The sequence below is a fragment of the Megalopta genalis genome, chromosome 12 (assembly GCF_051020955.1).
Source record: "Megalopta genalis isolate 19385.01 chromosome 12, iyMegGena1_principal, whole genome shotgun sequence".
NCBI lineage: Eukaryota > Metazoa > Arthropoda > Insecta > Hymenoptera > Halictidae > Megalopta > Megalopta genalis.
Genome location: NC_135024.1, coordinates 10,046,040 through 10,061,099, shown reverse-complemented (window position 1 = coordinate 10,061,099; position 15,060 = coordinate 10,046,040). Strand labels below are relative to the sequence as shown.

The window sequence follows — 15,060 nt, the reverse complement described above, 5'->3', positions numbered from 1 at the left end:
TGTATTTTGTGTTACAAAAAATTCCTTAACTTAAATATTACAATCATGTTATCATCTCACTTCTATTTCAGACTTACAATATAAAATATATAGCTGGCTGTATAAATACTACTATTTACCCATGAGCATACTTCGCATGTCATTTTTTTCTTAAATAGGTTTTTTCTTAAATATTTTTTTCTATGAGCTAGTTAAAAAAGTAATTAAATGAAACAGAAAACTTATCGAATTTTATCATCTATAATATATCTATAACATTAAAATATTGATGTCAACTGCAGTAGACTTAGATTTTATACATTAAACGAAGATAAAACTAAAAATTCTACATACAAATAAACATATATATTATGTTATAAATTAGTGTTATAGTTGTCAATTGATAGTTATTCTGCCAATAATGATAATTAATCACTTAATGCACACATTTATGACATTTAGGGTATCTTCTGTATGTGAGTACAGTAGAACTTATTGGAAGAAATTGAAGTTACAAAAAAATGCTCCTACAAAAGTTATTTGATAGGGCTATATCATCTAGTATTAATAATTTTGTTGGATAGATAAGTAAAAGATATTTCATGCTCAACTTAATTAACAGAATACTATATTTTGTTCTTCAGAATATAACAGGCAGCAGACAATGTCAACATGATATTAAGCGGTAACTTTTTAGATTTGTCTGCTGTTATATTCTGAAGAAAAATATATTGCAGTCCATTAAAAAAAAATTAAATTGACTTTGAAATTACTTTTAGTTCTCCGCCCACAAAAAAGCTATTAATACTAGATGATGGAGCCTGTCCTACCAAACAACTTTTGTACAAACATTTTTTTGTAACCTTAGCACCTTGTAAGACAATTCCAATCTATCAAATTTCAATGTAAGAAAGTTACACTTTATGTATGTACATAAGAAGTTATTACGCAAAGTGTCAAAACATATTAATTTGCTCTGGATAATCAGACAGAAATAAGACTATAAAGTAATCTGAAATTTGCACTTGGTACATGTACCAAAAGTAACCGTATGTTAAAAAGTTAAGAATTGTTTAATGTTAACATATTCGTTTTATATTTTGCATAAATTTGAAATTTTGCATTGTATCTATATACAAAGATCCCACAACAAATTTTGTGGTAGAATAATATGTCAAAAATTACATATAATTAATATTATAATATGAAACTTACATCTCGAAATTGCACAAGTCCTAATTCTCCAAGCTCCGAGACACAAGCATAAGCTGCTTCACTTTGCAAAAAGAGTTGACACAAGGTCATCTCCTCGCTTCGAAAAAGCGATCCCATATTTGATTTTGATTATGTCTTAACGATTTTCACATTCGATTGATTGGATCTACTAAGAAGACTCAGTTCTTTCGAACTAGAGTCAAGAAAGAGAAAGAATTACAATAATATACCAATAATCCACTAATTTAGCACAACTTCCTTTCGATCAACGTTGAACGAAGAAACCAATCTCGTGATTTCTTCTATGTGTATGTGACTAATAATCAATGAATAAGTCACGACGTAAGGTAGCCATAAACTATACATTGATGGAACACATTATTGATTCTCACATTTTTTGTTAACGCCCATGAACACCACTAGCGACAACGACAATTCGCGAACTTCGATTCGATATCAAACAATCGAAATGTTTGTCCATCATAGTTTATAAAAGTTACAAGATTCAGGCATTTGTAACTGTTACATAAATCAGAAATTGAATATTTGTGTATTAATCGCAACGGCATAAAATCACCGTACAAAATGAAACGTATATTTCATACTACTAATCTTGCCACCAGGTAGCAGCACGTACACGCTAGCAAAATTGTATATTTCTAATTGTATCCTGTATACCCTAATTGTATTCTATGGCATATATTGCATGAACATAATGTATATAATTCGAAATATTTGAAGTTTAAATTTTGAATGAACAAACAATGCCTCGAAGTGTAAAACTCGATTCCAATCTCTGTTGCTGCTATTATGTTATATGTATGTCAAATAAGTATAGGAACTTATTATTTTTTGCAAAGCTTAATCTCGATTTTAGAAAATAGGAAGATAACTTTGACAAACGTGTCATTGGAAATTCGCGTCTAACAATGTGTGAATACAGCATTAGAGTCTTGTGTACACAGTTCGTTATGTGAATTTGGCTTTACTACATTGTTTCTTCATAGAGGACATAGATGGCTCTCGCAGTATGATTTTTGACCGCGTTAAATATAAATTGACGAGCTCTTCAAATTACAGACATTTTTCAAGACTTTCCCTTATTTTAAGTATAGAACTTTTATACACTGTAGATCTTATTTAGACAAAAGATGATTGTACTGAATGATTTGCAAAGGCTTTTATGAAACTTTTCAAAAAATGCCAACACAGAAATTTTATCAGTTTTTATTTTAATACTTTTAAACAAATATGTATTTTTTGCATCTTAAATAAAACAGTATTTAGAAACACTGGATCGCATTCAGTGATCTTTATTGGGAAAATGAAGAGTGTAACAACATGTTATGTTTCTTTGTAATATATTTAATTGGACACTGATTAATTATCGTACAACATAGCTAGTTGTAATTTCGAATACATATATAACTTTTATTTTACTTAATACTATAATTAAGAGAGATTATCCTTATAATACGATATGTATTAAAATTTTTTATATGAACTCTTAAGTAACTAATTCGAATTGCTTTATAATAACGAAAAGACTGCATTCATTTAGAGCCTTCGCCAGTTTTACTATAATGTATACTTGGATTTAAAAAATTGTTGAATTATTTTCTATGAAAGAATCTTTGACATTTTAACAACTTTAGAACAAAAAAATGTGAAACCGGTCATTTTGACTGGCTTGGTAGGTTTAGTATTAGCATCCGGACAACGGACGCGGGCTCGTTTAGACACAGGCTTTAAAAAAAAAATTGTTATTTGAATATTAAATTTTTGACAGTTAATTTAAATTTTCACATATATTTCATAAAGGTCTATAGGAAAATTAACGTATCTAGAAGTAATACCTTACAAAATATGTTGACAGAAATGAATAAATAAAATTATAAATAATTTAAGCATACTTTTAAGTACACTCAATTATATTCTTATCAAAAAGATCCGCTATTCGAGTGTCAAATGATATTGTTGGCATTGTTTGTAAGTGTAAAAAATGTATCTTCTCGGCTGCCGTATCAGCAAATTTCGTTATCGATTGAGGAAATAAAATAATTTCACAATGATCGCTTCATCGTTTATAAAATGCTAAAATATGCTAAAAGTATGCTAAAAATATGTATATTCTAATAACAACTGAAGTAAGCAGTTTTATCTTGCAGTAAATACTGCAACAGAACGTAGCAGCAAGCGTTCTAAAGAATAGGAAGCGATCGTTATCATTGATGATTGTTATCGACACCTGATCTTTTGCGAAACTATTTTAATTCCTCAATTGATAACGAAACCCGCATTGTAACTTTTCCAGAAGATTTCCGCATGGATGAAATGATCATCCATCACACACGTGGTGAAATTAATGTTTATCTTTAATCATTTTTCTAAATAAACTGAGAATAAGAAAATTATCTGGACAACGTTACCGAAGTCTCATTCGTTTCAAAGATTGTCTGAACATGCTTAAAAAAGTATACTGTTGTTTTTTGAAGAATTTGTAGAATTTTTGTTTGCAAGAAACGTTTATGTAACTTTCACGATTAAAGCTCAAAAAATTCCTTTTGGGAGAAATGAAAATTTTTACATTTCTCTAAAAATAAATTTCTCAGGTAGTGAGAGCGGTGGAGGAATCGCGAACATTAACCATTGTGGGCGCTATCTTTACCTATTACGTTGGCGGGCTTAGAGATTTAAGACGATTGTAAAACTTTTAAGCAACAGCACAAATTCGGAATTAATAATTGACAACAATAACTGTCAACACTGATTTATGAAGTTTTATTTGTACTTTTCGTTTATCTCATGACTCAGATCGAGCTGTTAACGTTCTTTTGAAATTGTTAATTCTGTATCTGTGCATCGTTTGATCGAGCGTTTAACTATCTGAGGATATCAGTCTTAATGTTTCATAATCAAAAGATCAGTTTGCGACATAGTAAAAAGATTCGAGATATATATTTACGCGGAACATACACTTTGCAACGATACCATAAACTACTAAACGTGTAAAATGATATTAATTATTTTTTATAAGCAGAATCTCTTTCTCTCGTATACTAAATCATATTTTTGATGTGGAAATTAATATTTGTAAATGATTTTTATCTTGTAATTAATATGTCTAACAATTACGAAGTTAGAAGAAGATAGATGATAATACTATCTATTAACCACGATAGATCTAAATCAACTACTTGTTACTTTTTCGATAAAATTCTCGAACTCTATGGTTTTATATCACATATTACATTGAAGTGAATTTGATGAATTTCATATTATGAAATGATCATGAATTTCATATTAGATTTCTTTTGGTGTAAAACAAAGAAATAATAAAATCGTTATTTTCAAAATAGTAGTTAATTTTCGAGAACAAAACTTCAACTGAAAAATTAGATAGAAACAACTATGTATCCTGTAACATTCAAATTATTAATGATAAATATAGACTCAAAGTAACTTTTACATTCTTAGTGGTATTTAAACAAAAACTTAACAAAACGTCATATTTGTATATTTTTATATTGAAAATAACAGAAAATAAAAATACTTTGAGTCTATAATTATGCACATCACTGTACTTTATTTGTAAGAAATACTGTAAGAAAAGAAGTTAAAAATCAATCAACATAAAAATTTAGTAAAATATTTTTTCGGCGACAGGAGCACTGACAGAAAAGAATGGAAGGAAGTTATTTTTTCTAACGAAAAAAGTTATAATGATAATAATATTATTTCATTAAAATTTTCGATGCTGAGAAATATTTTGCTTATTACTTAATTATTGCTGCGATTTAAGCAAAATTTAAATAATGCTTACATTTAGGAAAGCAACAAATACGTAACGGCGGTATTATTCTAGAAGTGATGGCATAACGCAAAAACAATTCTAAACTTTATTCGCATAAAAATGAATATGACTTATGTAATATTCGTCGTCTCGTCAAGAAATGACTATTAAAATATGGATATTTTATTCTTCAACGTGACAAGGTCGTTTGGATACATTAAAGATAGTAGGAGCTCATTAGAAGCCAAAAAAGAAATAATATACATAGAAGGTTATTGACAAGAATACTAGTTGACAAGGTATACTCTAGAGAGGAAAGCAATTTTTGCATTGAGGAAGTAGAAATGTGTCCGCCAGTGAAGTGAAAGTGCTTAAAACGAAAAATAATTAAAAAATTGCATTTTATATCAAAAAGACTACTAGAGATTATACAAAATAATATGACGGTACATGTTCAACGAACAACAGAAATGAGCATTTAATTTTTACAACAGATACTATCTGCCTTCGAATTTTGTTGCGATTAAGAATATGTTCATATTTATTAATTACATTTTTTATTAGCATACATTTTCTCACGACGAAAATATGTACAACCAAAATTTTCATAGTATAATTGTGTTTTCACAAAAGGTATACACGACATGTTGATACATTAAATCGATCGAATCAATATTTTTATCAAATTAAAATAGTCAATAGCAAAAGTTAAGAAGTCAATAGAGAAAAGTGATTGAACTTAGGAAATAATTTTAAATTAAAACATTAAAAGTCGTTTTTCAATGCCTTCAGATAAAATAGTGTTATATCATTTTAGTGGATGTATTGCATCCCGTTTGTTAAAAACTGTGTTAAATCAAATTTTAGTAGGCGCCTTTCGAACCCGTGTTGGTACGTGTCTTTTGATCGCTTTGGTAAAAATAGTATTAAAAAGAAATTACTTTCTTTCTTATTAAAAAGTTAAAATATTTATTTTGCAGTTGATATTTTTCCTGGTATAATCGCGATTATATATGTATATGTATGTGTGATTGCTATCTAAAGTTGCTTTCTTAAAAAAAGTTCTTATATTAATTGAAATGTTTGACAATAGATACATCCATTGAGATATCAATCTTGAATGTTATCAGTAACCGTTTAGTCAAGATAAAGTAATAAGAAGTCGACAGAACAACCTGGGCTGCTGCAGAGATCGCGGTGTAACCGTAAAGTGAACTAAAGATGTGGTTAACAAAATTAATACTTTTTGTGCTCTTCGTAGCCGTCAACAGTTCCTCCATCCAGTATATAAATGGTGAATACATTAAACAATTTTCAACTTCTTAAAAACTTTTTTCTTTAATTACTTCTTAACTATATTCTGTATACCTATTTAATTAGCTTCTTAGATGACGTATTTTAATGTACTTTAAATACATGGATATTCATTCGTCTCAGCTAATGTACGAATGTTTTTAAAAACTTATAGAATGTTAGAAATTAATATATGATTTCTTTTTGTTCATAAAAATGCAAATTATTTTTCTTTAAAACATGATGCATTGTTTTGGAAGCTAGTAGGAATAATTGCTGGATTTGTATAATTAATTTTGAAAAATGTGTAAGAAATAGTTAGTCAGTCAAGCAATAGTGTTATTCACACAACACTGTTGATTTGTAGTTCAATTTAGTAGCTTAACTTTTATTACATTTAACTAGTTTAACATTTCTATATATGTAATTATCTATGTAATGATAAGTTCATTATAAATTCTAACGTGTGAAAATGTAAAGAATTTCAATAGAAGATATTACCTTATTTTTGATTTTTTTTTCAAATGTTCGATCATTTTTTGATTTTGAATTATTCATACATTATTTTGATTTATTCGTACATACGACCGCGTATTGATATGTATATGTATACAAAATTGCATAATACAAATTTAAAAAAATCTTACACAGTTCAGGAGTTACTGAATCTTTATGTCAATAAAGTCTTCATATTTGTCAAAGATTTTAAGATATAAAGAGATATGTAAAAGTACATATTGATCTGTATAATTTGAATGTCTATTTTAAGAAATCAATTGTAACCATTTAAAAAGACTTGTTAAGATCGAAGATAGTGAAGATTAAATGCAATCTCAATTGACTCTCTTTAGGCATACATTATTATGTAAATACGTCCTGCAATGGCATAATAGGTATCATTTTATTTAGAATCTATTTTTTATTTTCGTAACACCATCTTTATACGAAAATTGTAAATAAGTAATATTACATAACTATATTATGTAATATATTACATACTACAATATGCATATTGCAATTTCCTTTTTTTCTCATTTGAGCAAATTCTGTTTGTCCAGCTGTCTTGATTTAACGATTGTTTTGATACGTATTACTGACACTTCAAATACTATTTGCCACCTGCATTACGAAAAAATATAAACTCTAACTAATAAGAAATCGATTAATACACTATAATCGTGTAAAAGTTGTTCGATCCAATTATCGCCACGATGAATTACAAAGTAGTTGAGTGGTTACAATTGTATACTGAAATCTCATGTTATAATTACTCAAGATACGCACAATGGAGTTTTAATTGCTTTATTATCTATTTACAAATAATATAAAAAAATGCAGCCATGATAATGTAATATTCTACAAGGATGTGTTGGATTCGTGTAGTAATCTTCTTTCCACAAGATTTAAATTTGCAGTGTGTCTGCTCGTGTATGCGAATGGACCATTATCTCTTAACATAATGAGAGCAGAAGAAAAGTATAAAAAGATAAAAATTCTACTATGGTATTATGTAATAAAAGAACATTTTCTCATTTTATTGATTTATGTAAATGCAATATGTCGAATGCAACCAAATGCTGCCATGTCAGCCGTGTGTGGTTTAATTTTAATAATAATTTTAATGTGGTTAATTTTATTAAGATCCGCGAATGGTAAGAATGTTAGAAAGGTAATTGATGTCATGTGCAACTTTTCTTCGCAATTTTTATTTAATTGAATAAAATACTTCGATTTTATGAAATAATTGAGGTTTTCGGCGCGGCTATCAAAGTGTTAAAAGCAATTTGGAAACAGGCAATAAAGCTTGTCTAAAACGACGTCTCGCGTCGAGTGTCTTGTTTACATTTCGAATTCCTACATTTAAGATTAAAGAATCATATATACGCCTGTAGATTCCGAAATAAAAATAATTGAATAAATAAGCAACAATTATACAATAATGGTATATCTGAAATTAAAATTCATCGTCTTTTTATGGCGATATGTATGACCTTATGTATGTGTACACAGAGATTAGAGATGTTTTTTTTAGTCTGGCCGTCAGAAATTTTACTTGCAGCACTTGAGTACACAATTCAGGCTGTTATCGATACATACTCCCTTTTTTGCCAGGTGAGATTTATTTGAACTGTTTCGTAACTTTGGCTGTTCTATAATTACACGTAACATCTCGAAACCCAGTATGCTAACATATGTGCCAACACACACACACAAAAATTATATTTTCAGAGTAAAGAACGAAACTTGTCTGTCGTATTTTTCAAATTAGTAATACAATTGTATTGGTATTTCCCATTTGGGATATTATTATTGTTTTAGAAGTTAACTTGCACGCATGCTTAAGAATCCTGTTGTCATTCTTCATGCATATTTTTTAATAATTATGTGACTTTAGATAAATATATTCCAATTTCCATTCTTTCGTGATAACGAAATAATTTCTGAGACATTTAAAATTTAATTGTTCAATGCACGGTAATTAGTTACTTTACTTTACCAACACTGTGATCAATGTTTGAATTTATACATATATGTACGTAAATCTATGTATAATCTGAATTCCATGTTAGTTTAGTTGATAATCTGGTAAAGAGGACATTTAAGGTGACTCTGTGAGTTTTAACGAACTCTCAAGTTGGGCTCTTAAAATGATTTAATAGTTTTAAAAATCATAGTAGATGATAATACTAATTTGAAGATATTTGAGCGATCAGATCATCAATGATAATAACGTTATCATAGAAGAAAACGATTCTTTCAATTCCTTAGCTAGATACTTAATAAAATTCATTCCATAATAATGAGCGCTTTTTGATATTGTGTAACAACGTGTGCAATCGCGGGAAATACAATATACATTGTATGTATATATGTATACATAGACATTAAATCCTGCCATTTTGTAGGTAGCAAACAAACGTGAAATTTCGACTTTTTTATTCAGATTTTCTTTGAGTCAACGTTAATTTTGAAATTTTCGCCAACAGTAAGACAACCATTACCGTTAAATTAAACAATGCAATTTATCTGTGATGCTGTATAAACTAATTTGTACCATTGAATGATATGATACGTAATGAATTATTTAATTCTCGATATGATTTATTAGAAGCAGTTATACGAAATGTGCATTTCGCTTTGTTAACACACAGATGTAAGTGTAACTTCATTTTCTAACGAAATTGGACTTTGGGCACTAACGGACCAGGAAACAGTGGCGTTTAAGCAAATGATACAATACTTGAGAATCCCGACAGAGATACAAAATAATAATTGGCGAAGTTACAACGCAGGACCAGACAACGCTATTTGTACAATATGTCGAGCAATAGTGAAAACATTTATGGATTTCCGAAGAAAGGGAATGTCAGAAGAAAAAATAAAGGATAGTGTAATCAAACTGTGTGTATCACTGAATATACAGAAAGAGCCAGTTTGTAAAGGAGTTATCGAATTGAATATGGTAGTACTCCTTTTATTGAAACAACCATTGAAATACATTTACATATTATCATAATTATTAACGATTATAACGTAATTTTTCTAGCCTACTATTATATACATAATAGATTCGAAACCAAATTTGACAGCTGATACAATTTGTGGTGTTATCTTCGAGTCTAAATCATGTCCTCTAACTAATCCTGAATATGAGTGGAGCATTGGTATCAGCAACAGTTCTGTGAAACCATTCGTCCCGAAGGAGACAAATGAACAATTAAAAGTTTTGCAAATTACGGACTTTCATTATGACCCATATTACGAGCCAGGCGGTAATTCACAATGTGGAGAACCACTTTGTTGTCGGAAAGGACAAAACCAAACAAATACAGGAACATCGGTTGCTGGATATTGGGGAGACTATGATTCCTGCGACACACCCTGGAACGCTATCGTTGACGCTTTAACTCATATAAAAGATACGCATCATGTAAGCCAGTGACATCAGTCACTTCCGAGAATATTAATATAATTGAGATTAAGCTTAATAATATAATTCTTCCATTGCAGCGATTTTCATGAAAAAAATTCAATCCTCCGCATAGGATAAGAAATTATGATCGCTAACATTATAGAAATAAAAATTTGCATTATTTCAAGTCATTTTTCTTCTACGTATATTTTTTTTACTGTACTATATAATATAATTACAAGCAAGAGTAAAAAAGTTATTTCGTGGCAAATTTGTTATAGTTGTCGTAAGGGACTTCATTTAAAATGAAACGCGATGCAGCGTATATTAAATTACGACAGAATGGGACATTATTTAGTCGATCTCAAATATTTTTGTATTATAAAATACTAATATGACAATTTTGTAATTTTTATAAAAACAGGCTGTACTTGCAAGTTTTTATTTCGCGAAGAGTTTGTCAAATTACGTTCAGATTGAATATATATATATGTATTAGACTTTTTTGGAGTGAAGCGCGGTTTTCCAGACATTGTTAATTTCTATTCATTATGCAATGGACGATATGAATTTATAGAAAGAAAGAAACCAAACTCGTGTAATATTTTTTATATGAATTGAAAACAAGAGTGAAGCATCAAAAACTCTACGTAATATTAATCTTGTACTTATTCTACTGAGAAACAATCAACAAATTTTTCATTTATTCACATTCCCGACTTTTATTCCATAAAATAAAGTCATATCAGAAGCTATGTAAATTGTATAGAATATCGTGGATGTTATTTTGATTACATAAATTAATTTTAAGTAAAATCCTCTCATATATTATAGGTCAAAATTGAAATAAATTGAAATAATAAGTTCAAGGAAAATTTCTTCAATTAAGATATAAAGTAGATAAAGGAATACAATAAATTAGAGCTGAGATTAAAATATTCATATCAGAAATCGACAGAATACTAAATTAATGGTTTTCTAAAAAAGTTTTCTTGTCGTACGTTTTTCTATTTAAAATAAAGATCATACAAAGTAAAGACAAAGAGAGTGCCCCACTATTAGTTTTCAGAATAAAAATATTTTTATGAACATGTGTAACCACCAAAATGATCGAAGAAAAAAGCCGAACTACAATGACGGCACATGATTAGCAAAGCGTGGAATGATATAATAACGCAACAATAGTATACATACTCTAATCAAGAGATAAATATTATAAAATATAAATTAAATGTTCAAAGGAATCTGTTATAATTTACAGGATATAAAGTACGTATACTTTACCGGCGATGTGATAGATCATGGAGTATGGGAAACTTCAAGAGAAGGAAATACAAAAAGTCTTATAGAAATTTATAATAAAATTCATGAAATGTTTGGAAAAGTTCCAGTATATCCAATACTTGGAAATCATGAACCAAATCCTTTGAACCAGTAAGTTTACTGATGTATATATTTAGAATAATCCAATAGAAATATCTATTATTCTATACAAAACACATTAATTATGTTGCGGTTTTTGTAGATTTGCACCAAAAAACATAACATTAAATAATATAACCACAAATTGGTTGTATAAATTAATAGCGGATTTATGGATTGGTTACGGTTGGTTACCAGAATCGACACGTTCTACAATACTACAAGGAGGATATTATACTGTTTCTCCAACAAAGGGATTCAGAATAATAGCTTTAAATTCCAATGTTTGCTACTGCTATAATTGGTATGTTAAAGATTTCATCTCTTTAAATTAATTTTGTAAATGTTCAATGAACATTTTATTCCAGTAATTGATAGATTTTGTTTTTCCTTCAGGTATTTTATTTATTATAGTTTTAGTATGAAAAAGTATACCAAACAATTGCATAATTTACCGAAATATTTTCTACTTATAGGTGGCTGTGGTACACCCCAAGGGATCCAGACAATCAATTACAATGGCTTTCAGATACACTTCTTAATGCAGAAAAAAATCAAGAATTTGTACACATTTTGTCTCATATTCCTGCTAATAGCAACTCATGTTTAAAAACATGGGAACGAGAATATCTAAAGATAATTAATAGATTTTCTCATTTAATTAAAGCAGAATTCAATGGGCATACCCATAATGATGAAATGACAATAATTTACAATTCAAGTCCTTTACCACAAAACATTGCTTGGAATGGTGGTAGTATAACTACTTACTCGAAGTTGAATCCAAATTACAAAGTTTATAATGTAAATGCTAGTAATTATGTAAGTCACTTTATGTTTAAGATAGTAGAATTTATAACATACTAGTAGAAGAAGTACCAAATGTTTCAAAATGGAATACATTTAAAATAATTCTTATAGGCAGTGACTGATTATCAGAACTGGATGTATGATCTTGATTCTGCAAATAAGGATATTCATAAAAGACCAACATGGTTTAAATCATATTCCTTTAAAACAGAGTATGGTCTTCCAGATCTGTCAGCTGAATCAATAAACAATTGGCTACATGTAGCAATAAATAATGAAACACTTCTCAACAAGTATTATGTGTAAGATAAAATTATGCAACATATTATTACTACTTCAAGTAATATTAAACTATAATTCGATTAATGTAAAACTTTTAATCATTGTTTGTTGTAGCAATTTTGTCAAGCGAGCTAAGCCTTCATTGCAGAGAGATTGCAATCTAGATTGTAAGAAACAACATCTGTGTCGGGCAATTGTGAGCACTGAAAATATAAATCAATTCTGCAGTAATACTTTAAATGACTATGACATTTCACTAGAAAAATAAATTCAAACAAGTTCAAATAAATTCAAACAAGTTCAAATAAATTCAAACAGTCAAAATATGATATTTGATCATAAAACATGTTTATTATATGAGTTTCAAGTAATATTTACAAGTCTATTTACAAAAATATTAAACTCTACCTTACACTTCTCAAATCAATCCACTCGAACTTTGAATTACAAAGAATTTGTTGTGATGATATTTTATCTAATATGCTAATCTAAACATAGGAAAAATTAATCAGTCATAAAATTATTTGTACGTTTTTTTATTCTTATAATAAATTCAGTTACCTGTTTCCTCACATAAATTAGAATTTGTTCAACCTGCTCTGGATTGTTACACTCAGAACAAAAAAATATTCTCCAAATTGCTCCAGCTAATACTTTATCATCTGATAAAAGTCCTTCGTCATAATCAAGAAGAGCAGTATTGAATTGTGCTAATAGTTGAAGCACTTGCTTCTTTTTTATTTTTGAACTAATGTGCTGATAAAAAAATTTGTAAGAATTATACAATACTAAAATTGGATCACAATTAAATGTAACTAACGCATGATTTATTATTTACTTACACCAAGTTTATTTATTCTACCATCAACATCTTTCCACATGGCTTCTACCAGATTATGTCTAACAAGTTTACCATCCTTTCCTTCACCCATATAACGTACCATTAACATCCAAACATGCAATTCTGTGACCAAAAACCAAGAGAAGAATGTGTCTGGCATTTTAAAAACTAAAAAATCGAACAAAATAATACAATAAAGTTAGAATTTGTCAAGTTAATTAAATTATTTCAATTCAATGAAATATTGATAAACACTATTCATATTATTAATGTGTCATACCTTCATAAAATGCTGAATAGTTGAGTTTGTCAACTATATTCCCATACATGACATAACCTAATGACATTAATCTCTAAAACATGTACAAATCTAATAATCATAAATATGTAAGATATGTCACAAATAGCGATACAAACATGAAAACTAAATTGAGTCTTTAAATAAGCAAACACTGATTTTTAGTAGTGTATATAAATAATCCAGTACAGTAATACATATAAATAGTATTTTATAAAATCTTATAATATAAATAGTATTTTTCATAAAAAATAAAGATTACATCTCCTGCAAAATTCTATTCAGTTTCAAAAACACGTTCGGCAGAATATAGTGTATAGAACACATTTTTATGTATTTTTAACTGTAACAAGTGCAGAAACGTCAGTTTAAAGCATTATTAAGAAAAAATCTTTGCTTTCTTGATTGCATCATTACTTGTGATAGATATTAAATCTAATATTAAATTATAAAAAGATAGAGATATTGATGTATATAACTCTTACACATTAAATGTAGTAATTATTATCAGATGTACTTACATATTTGTTGAAACCCATTTTGATAAATAACTTTTTAAGTCCCTGGGGTCCTTCTGGTATCACAGTTTCATTTGTAGAAGTAGCAGTTGCATTAACATTTTTAGAAAACTGACAAAGTTGAGGCCTCGTTGAAAAATCTGTACTTGTTGTAATGATACATTGCTGGTCCATAATATACCTTGTTGTGGAAGAAAGTAATTCTTTCTGAAAAAAAAGTTTCAGAATATGTATCACATGCTGCTATGAATAAATAATTTATAAATCATTAAAATGCAACAATAACAAAATAATAAAAACTAACTAAATTATACTACAAGTTATCTTAGAAAACAAAGTTAATACATATTTAATGATTCTTTTATAACATTAAGTATATCTGATATTGAAATGGAGTGTATAATGTTTATACATTATACATTAGGTTATATTAAAGTACTTTTATTTTAATTAATCACACCTTTCGAAGAGTTAACATTCGTGTACAATACATTTTTATATTTTGTGTAATAAATGAAGGTATCCAATTAATTGTTAAAGTCTTCAAATTTATTTACTTTCTGAATAGGAAATCATAACCTTTCTTTTTCTGAATTAAATACAACATGTAAGTTTGCACAGTTTCTCAAGTTTCACACGAGAGGCGGTAAAATCGAAGATCGTGTATGCATGGTATTTACGTGTGCATACATACAG

At 28.4% G+C, this 15,060-nt stretch overlaps 3 protein-coding genes across 11 annotated transcripts in view; 1 reads left to right on the top strand and 2 right to left on the bottom strand.

The window, feature by feature from the left end:
* The window catches only part of Vha100-1 (V-type ATPase subunit a family protein Vha100-1), a 34,750-nt gene extending 33,229 nt beyond the window's left edge, over window positions 1-1,521 (bottom strand). For all 4 annotated transcript variants that reach the window (XM_033468118.2, XM_033468120.2, XM_033468121.2 and 1 more), the window contains exon 1: window positions 1,195-1,521. In XM_033468118.2, coding sequence (XP_033324009.2) covers window positions 1,195-1,311 — 117 coding nt within the window. In that variant the 5' untranslated portion in view covers window positions 1,312-1,521. The remainder of the gene's footprint in view (window positions 1-1,194) is intronic.
* Window positions 1,522-5,273: 3,752 nt separating this feature from the next.
* Window positions 5,274-13,533, top strand: LOC117219177 (sphingomyelin phosphodiesterase). 6 transcript variants are annotated; one of them, XM_076525601.1, is made up of 10 exons: window positions 5,274-5,878; window positions 5,968-6,008; window positions 6,081-6,281; window positions 9,433-9,743; window positions 9,828-10,211; window positions 11,455-11,627; window positions 11,719-11,919; window positions 12,092-12,437; window positions 12,537-12,727; window positions 12,822-13,533. In XM_076525601.1, exons 3-10 carry the CDS (start codon window positions 6,209-6,211, stop codon window positions 12,973-12,975), a joined length of 1,833 nt encoding a protein of 610 aa, XP_076381716.1. In that variant the 5' UTR covers window positions 5,274-5,878; window positions 5,968-6,008; window positions 6,081-6,208; the 3' UTR covers window positions 12,976-13,533. The 6 variants fall into 6 exon arrangements, with proteins under 6 accessions (XP_076381716.1, XP_033324002.2, XP_033323999.2 ...); XM_033468111.2 differs by lacking the exon at window positions 5,968-6,008 and having other exon boundaries at window positions 5,274-5,620; window positions 6,118-6,281; XM_033468108.2 differs by lacking the exon at window positions 5,968-6,008 and having other exon boundaries at window positions 5,274-5,620.
* Uqcc1 (Ubiquinol-cytochrome c reductase complex assembly factor 1) lies at window positions 13,039-14,995 on the bottom strand. The gene is made up of 6 exons (XM_033468116.2): window positions 14,825-14,995; window positions 14,368-14,571; window positions 13,829-13,901; window positions 13,550-13,716; window positions 13,269-13,463; window positions 13,039-13,195 (listed from the first exon to the last, which is right to left on the bottom strand). The coding sequence occupies exons 1-6, from the start codon at window positions 14,855-14,857 to the stop codon at window positions 13,112-13,114; spliced, it is 756 nt and encodes a 251-aa protein (XP_033324007.1). The 5' UTR covers window positions 14,858-14,995; the 3' UTR covers window positions 13,039-13,111.
* Window positions 14,996-15,060: the final 65 nt, after the last annotated feature.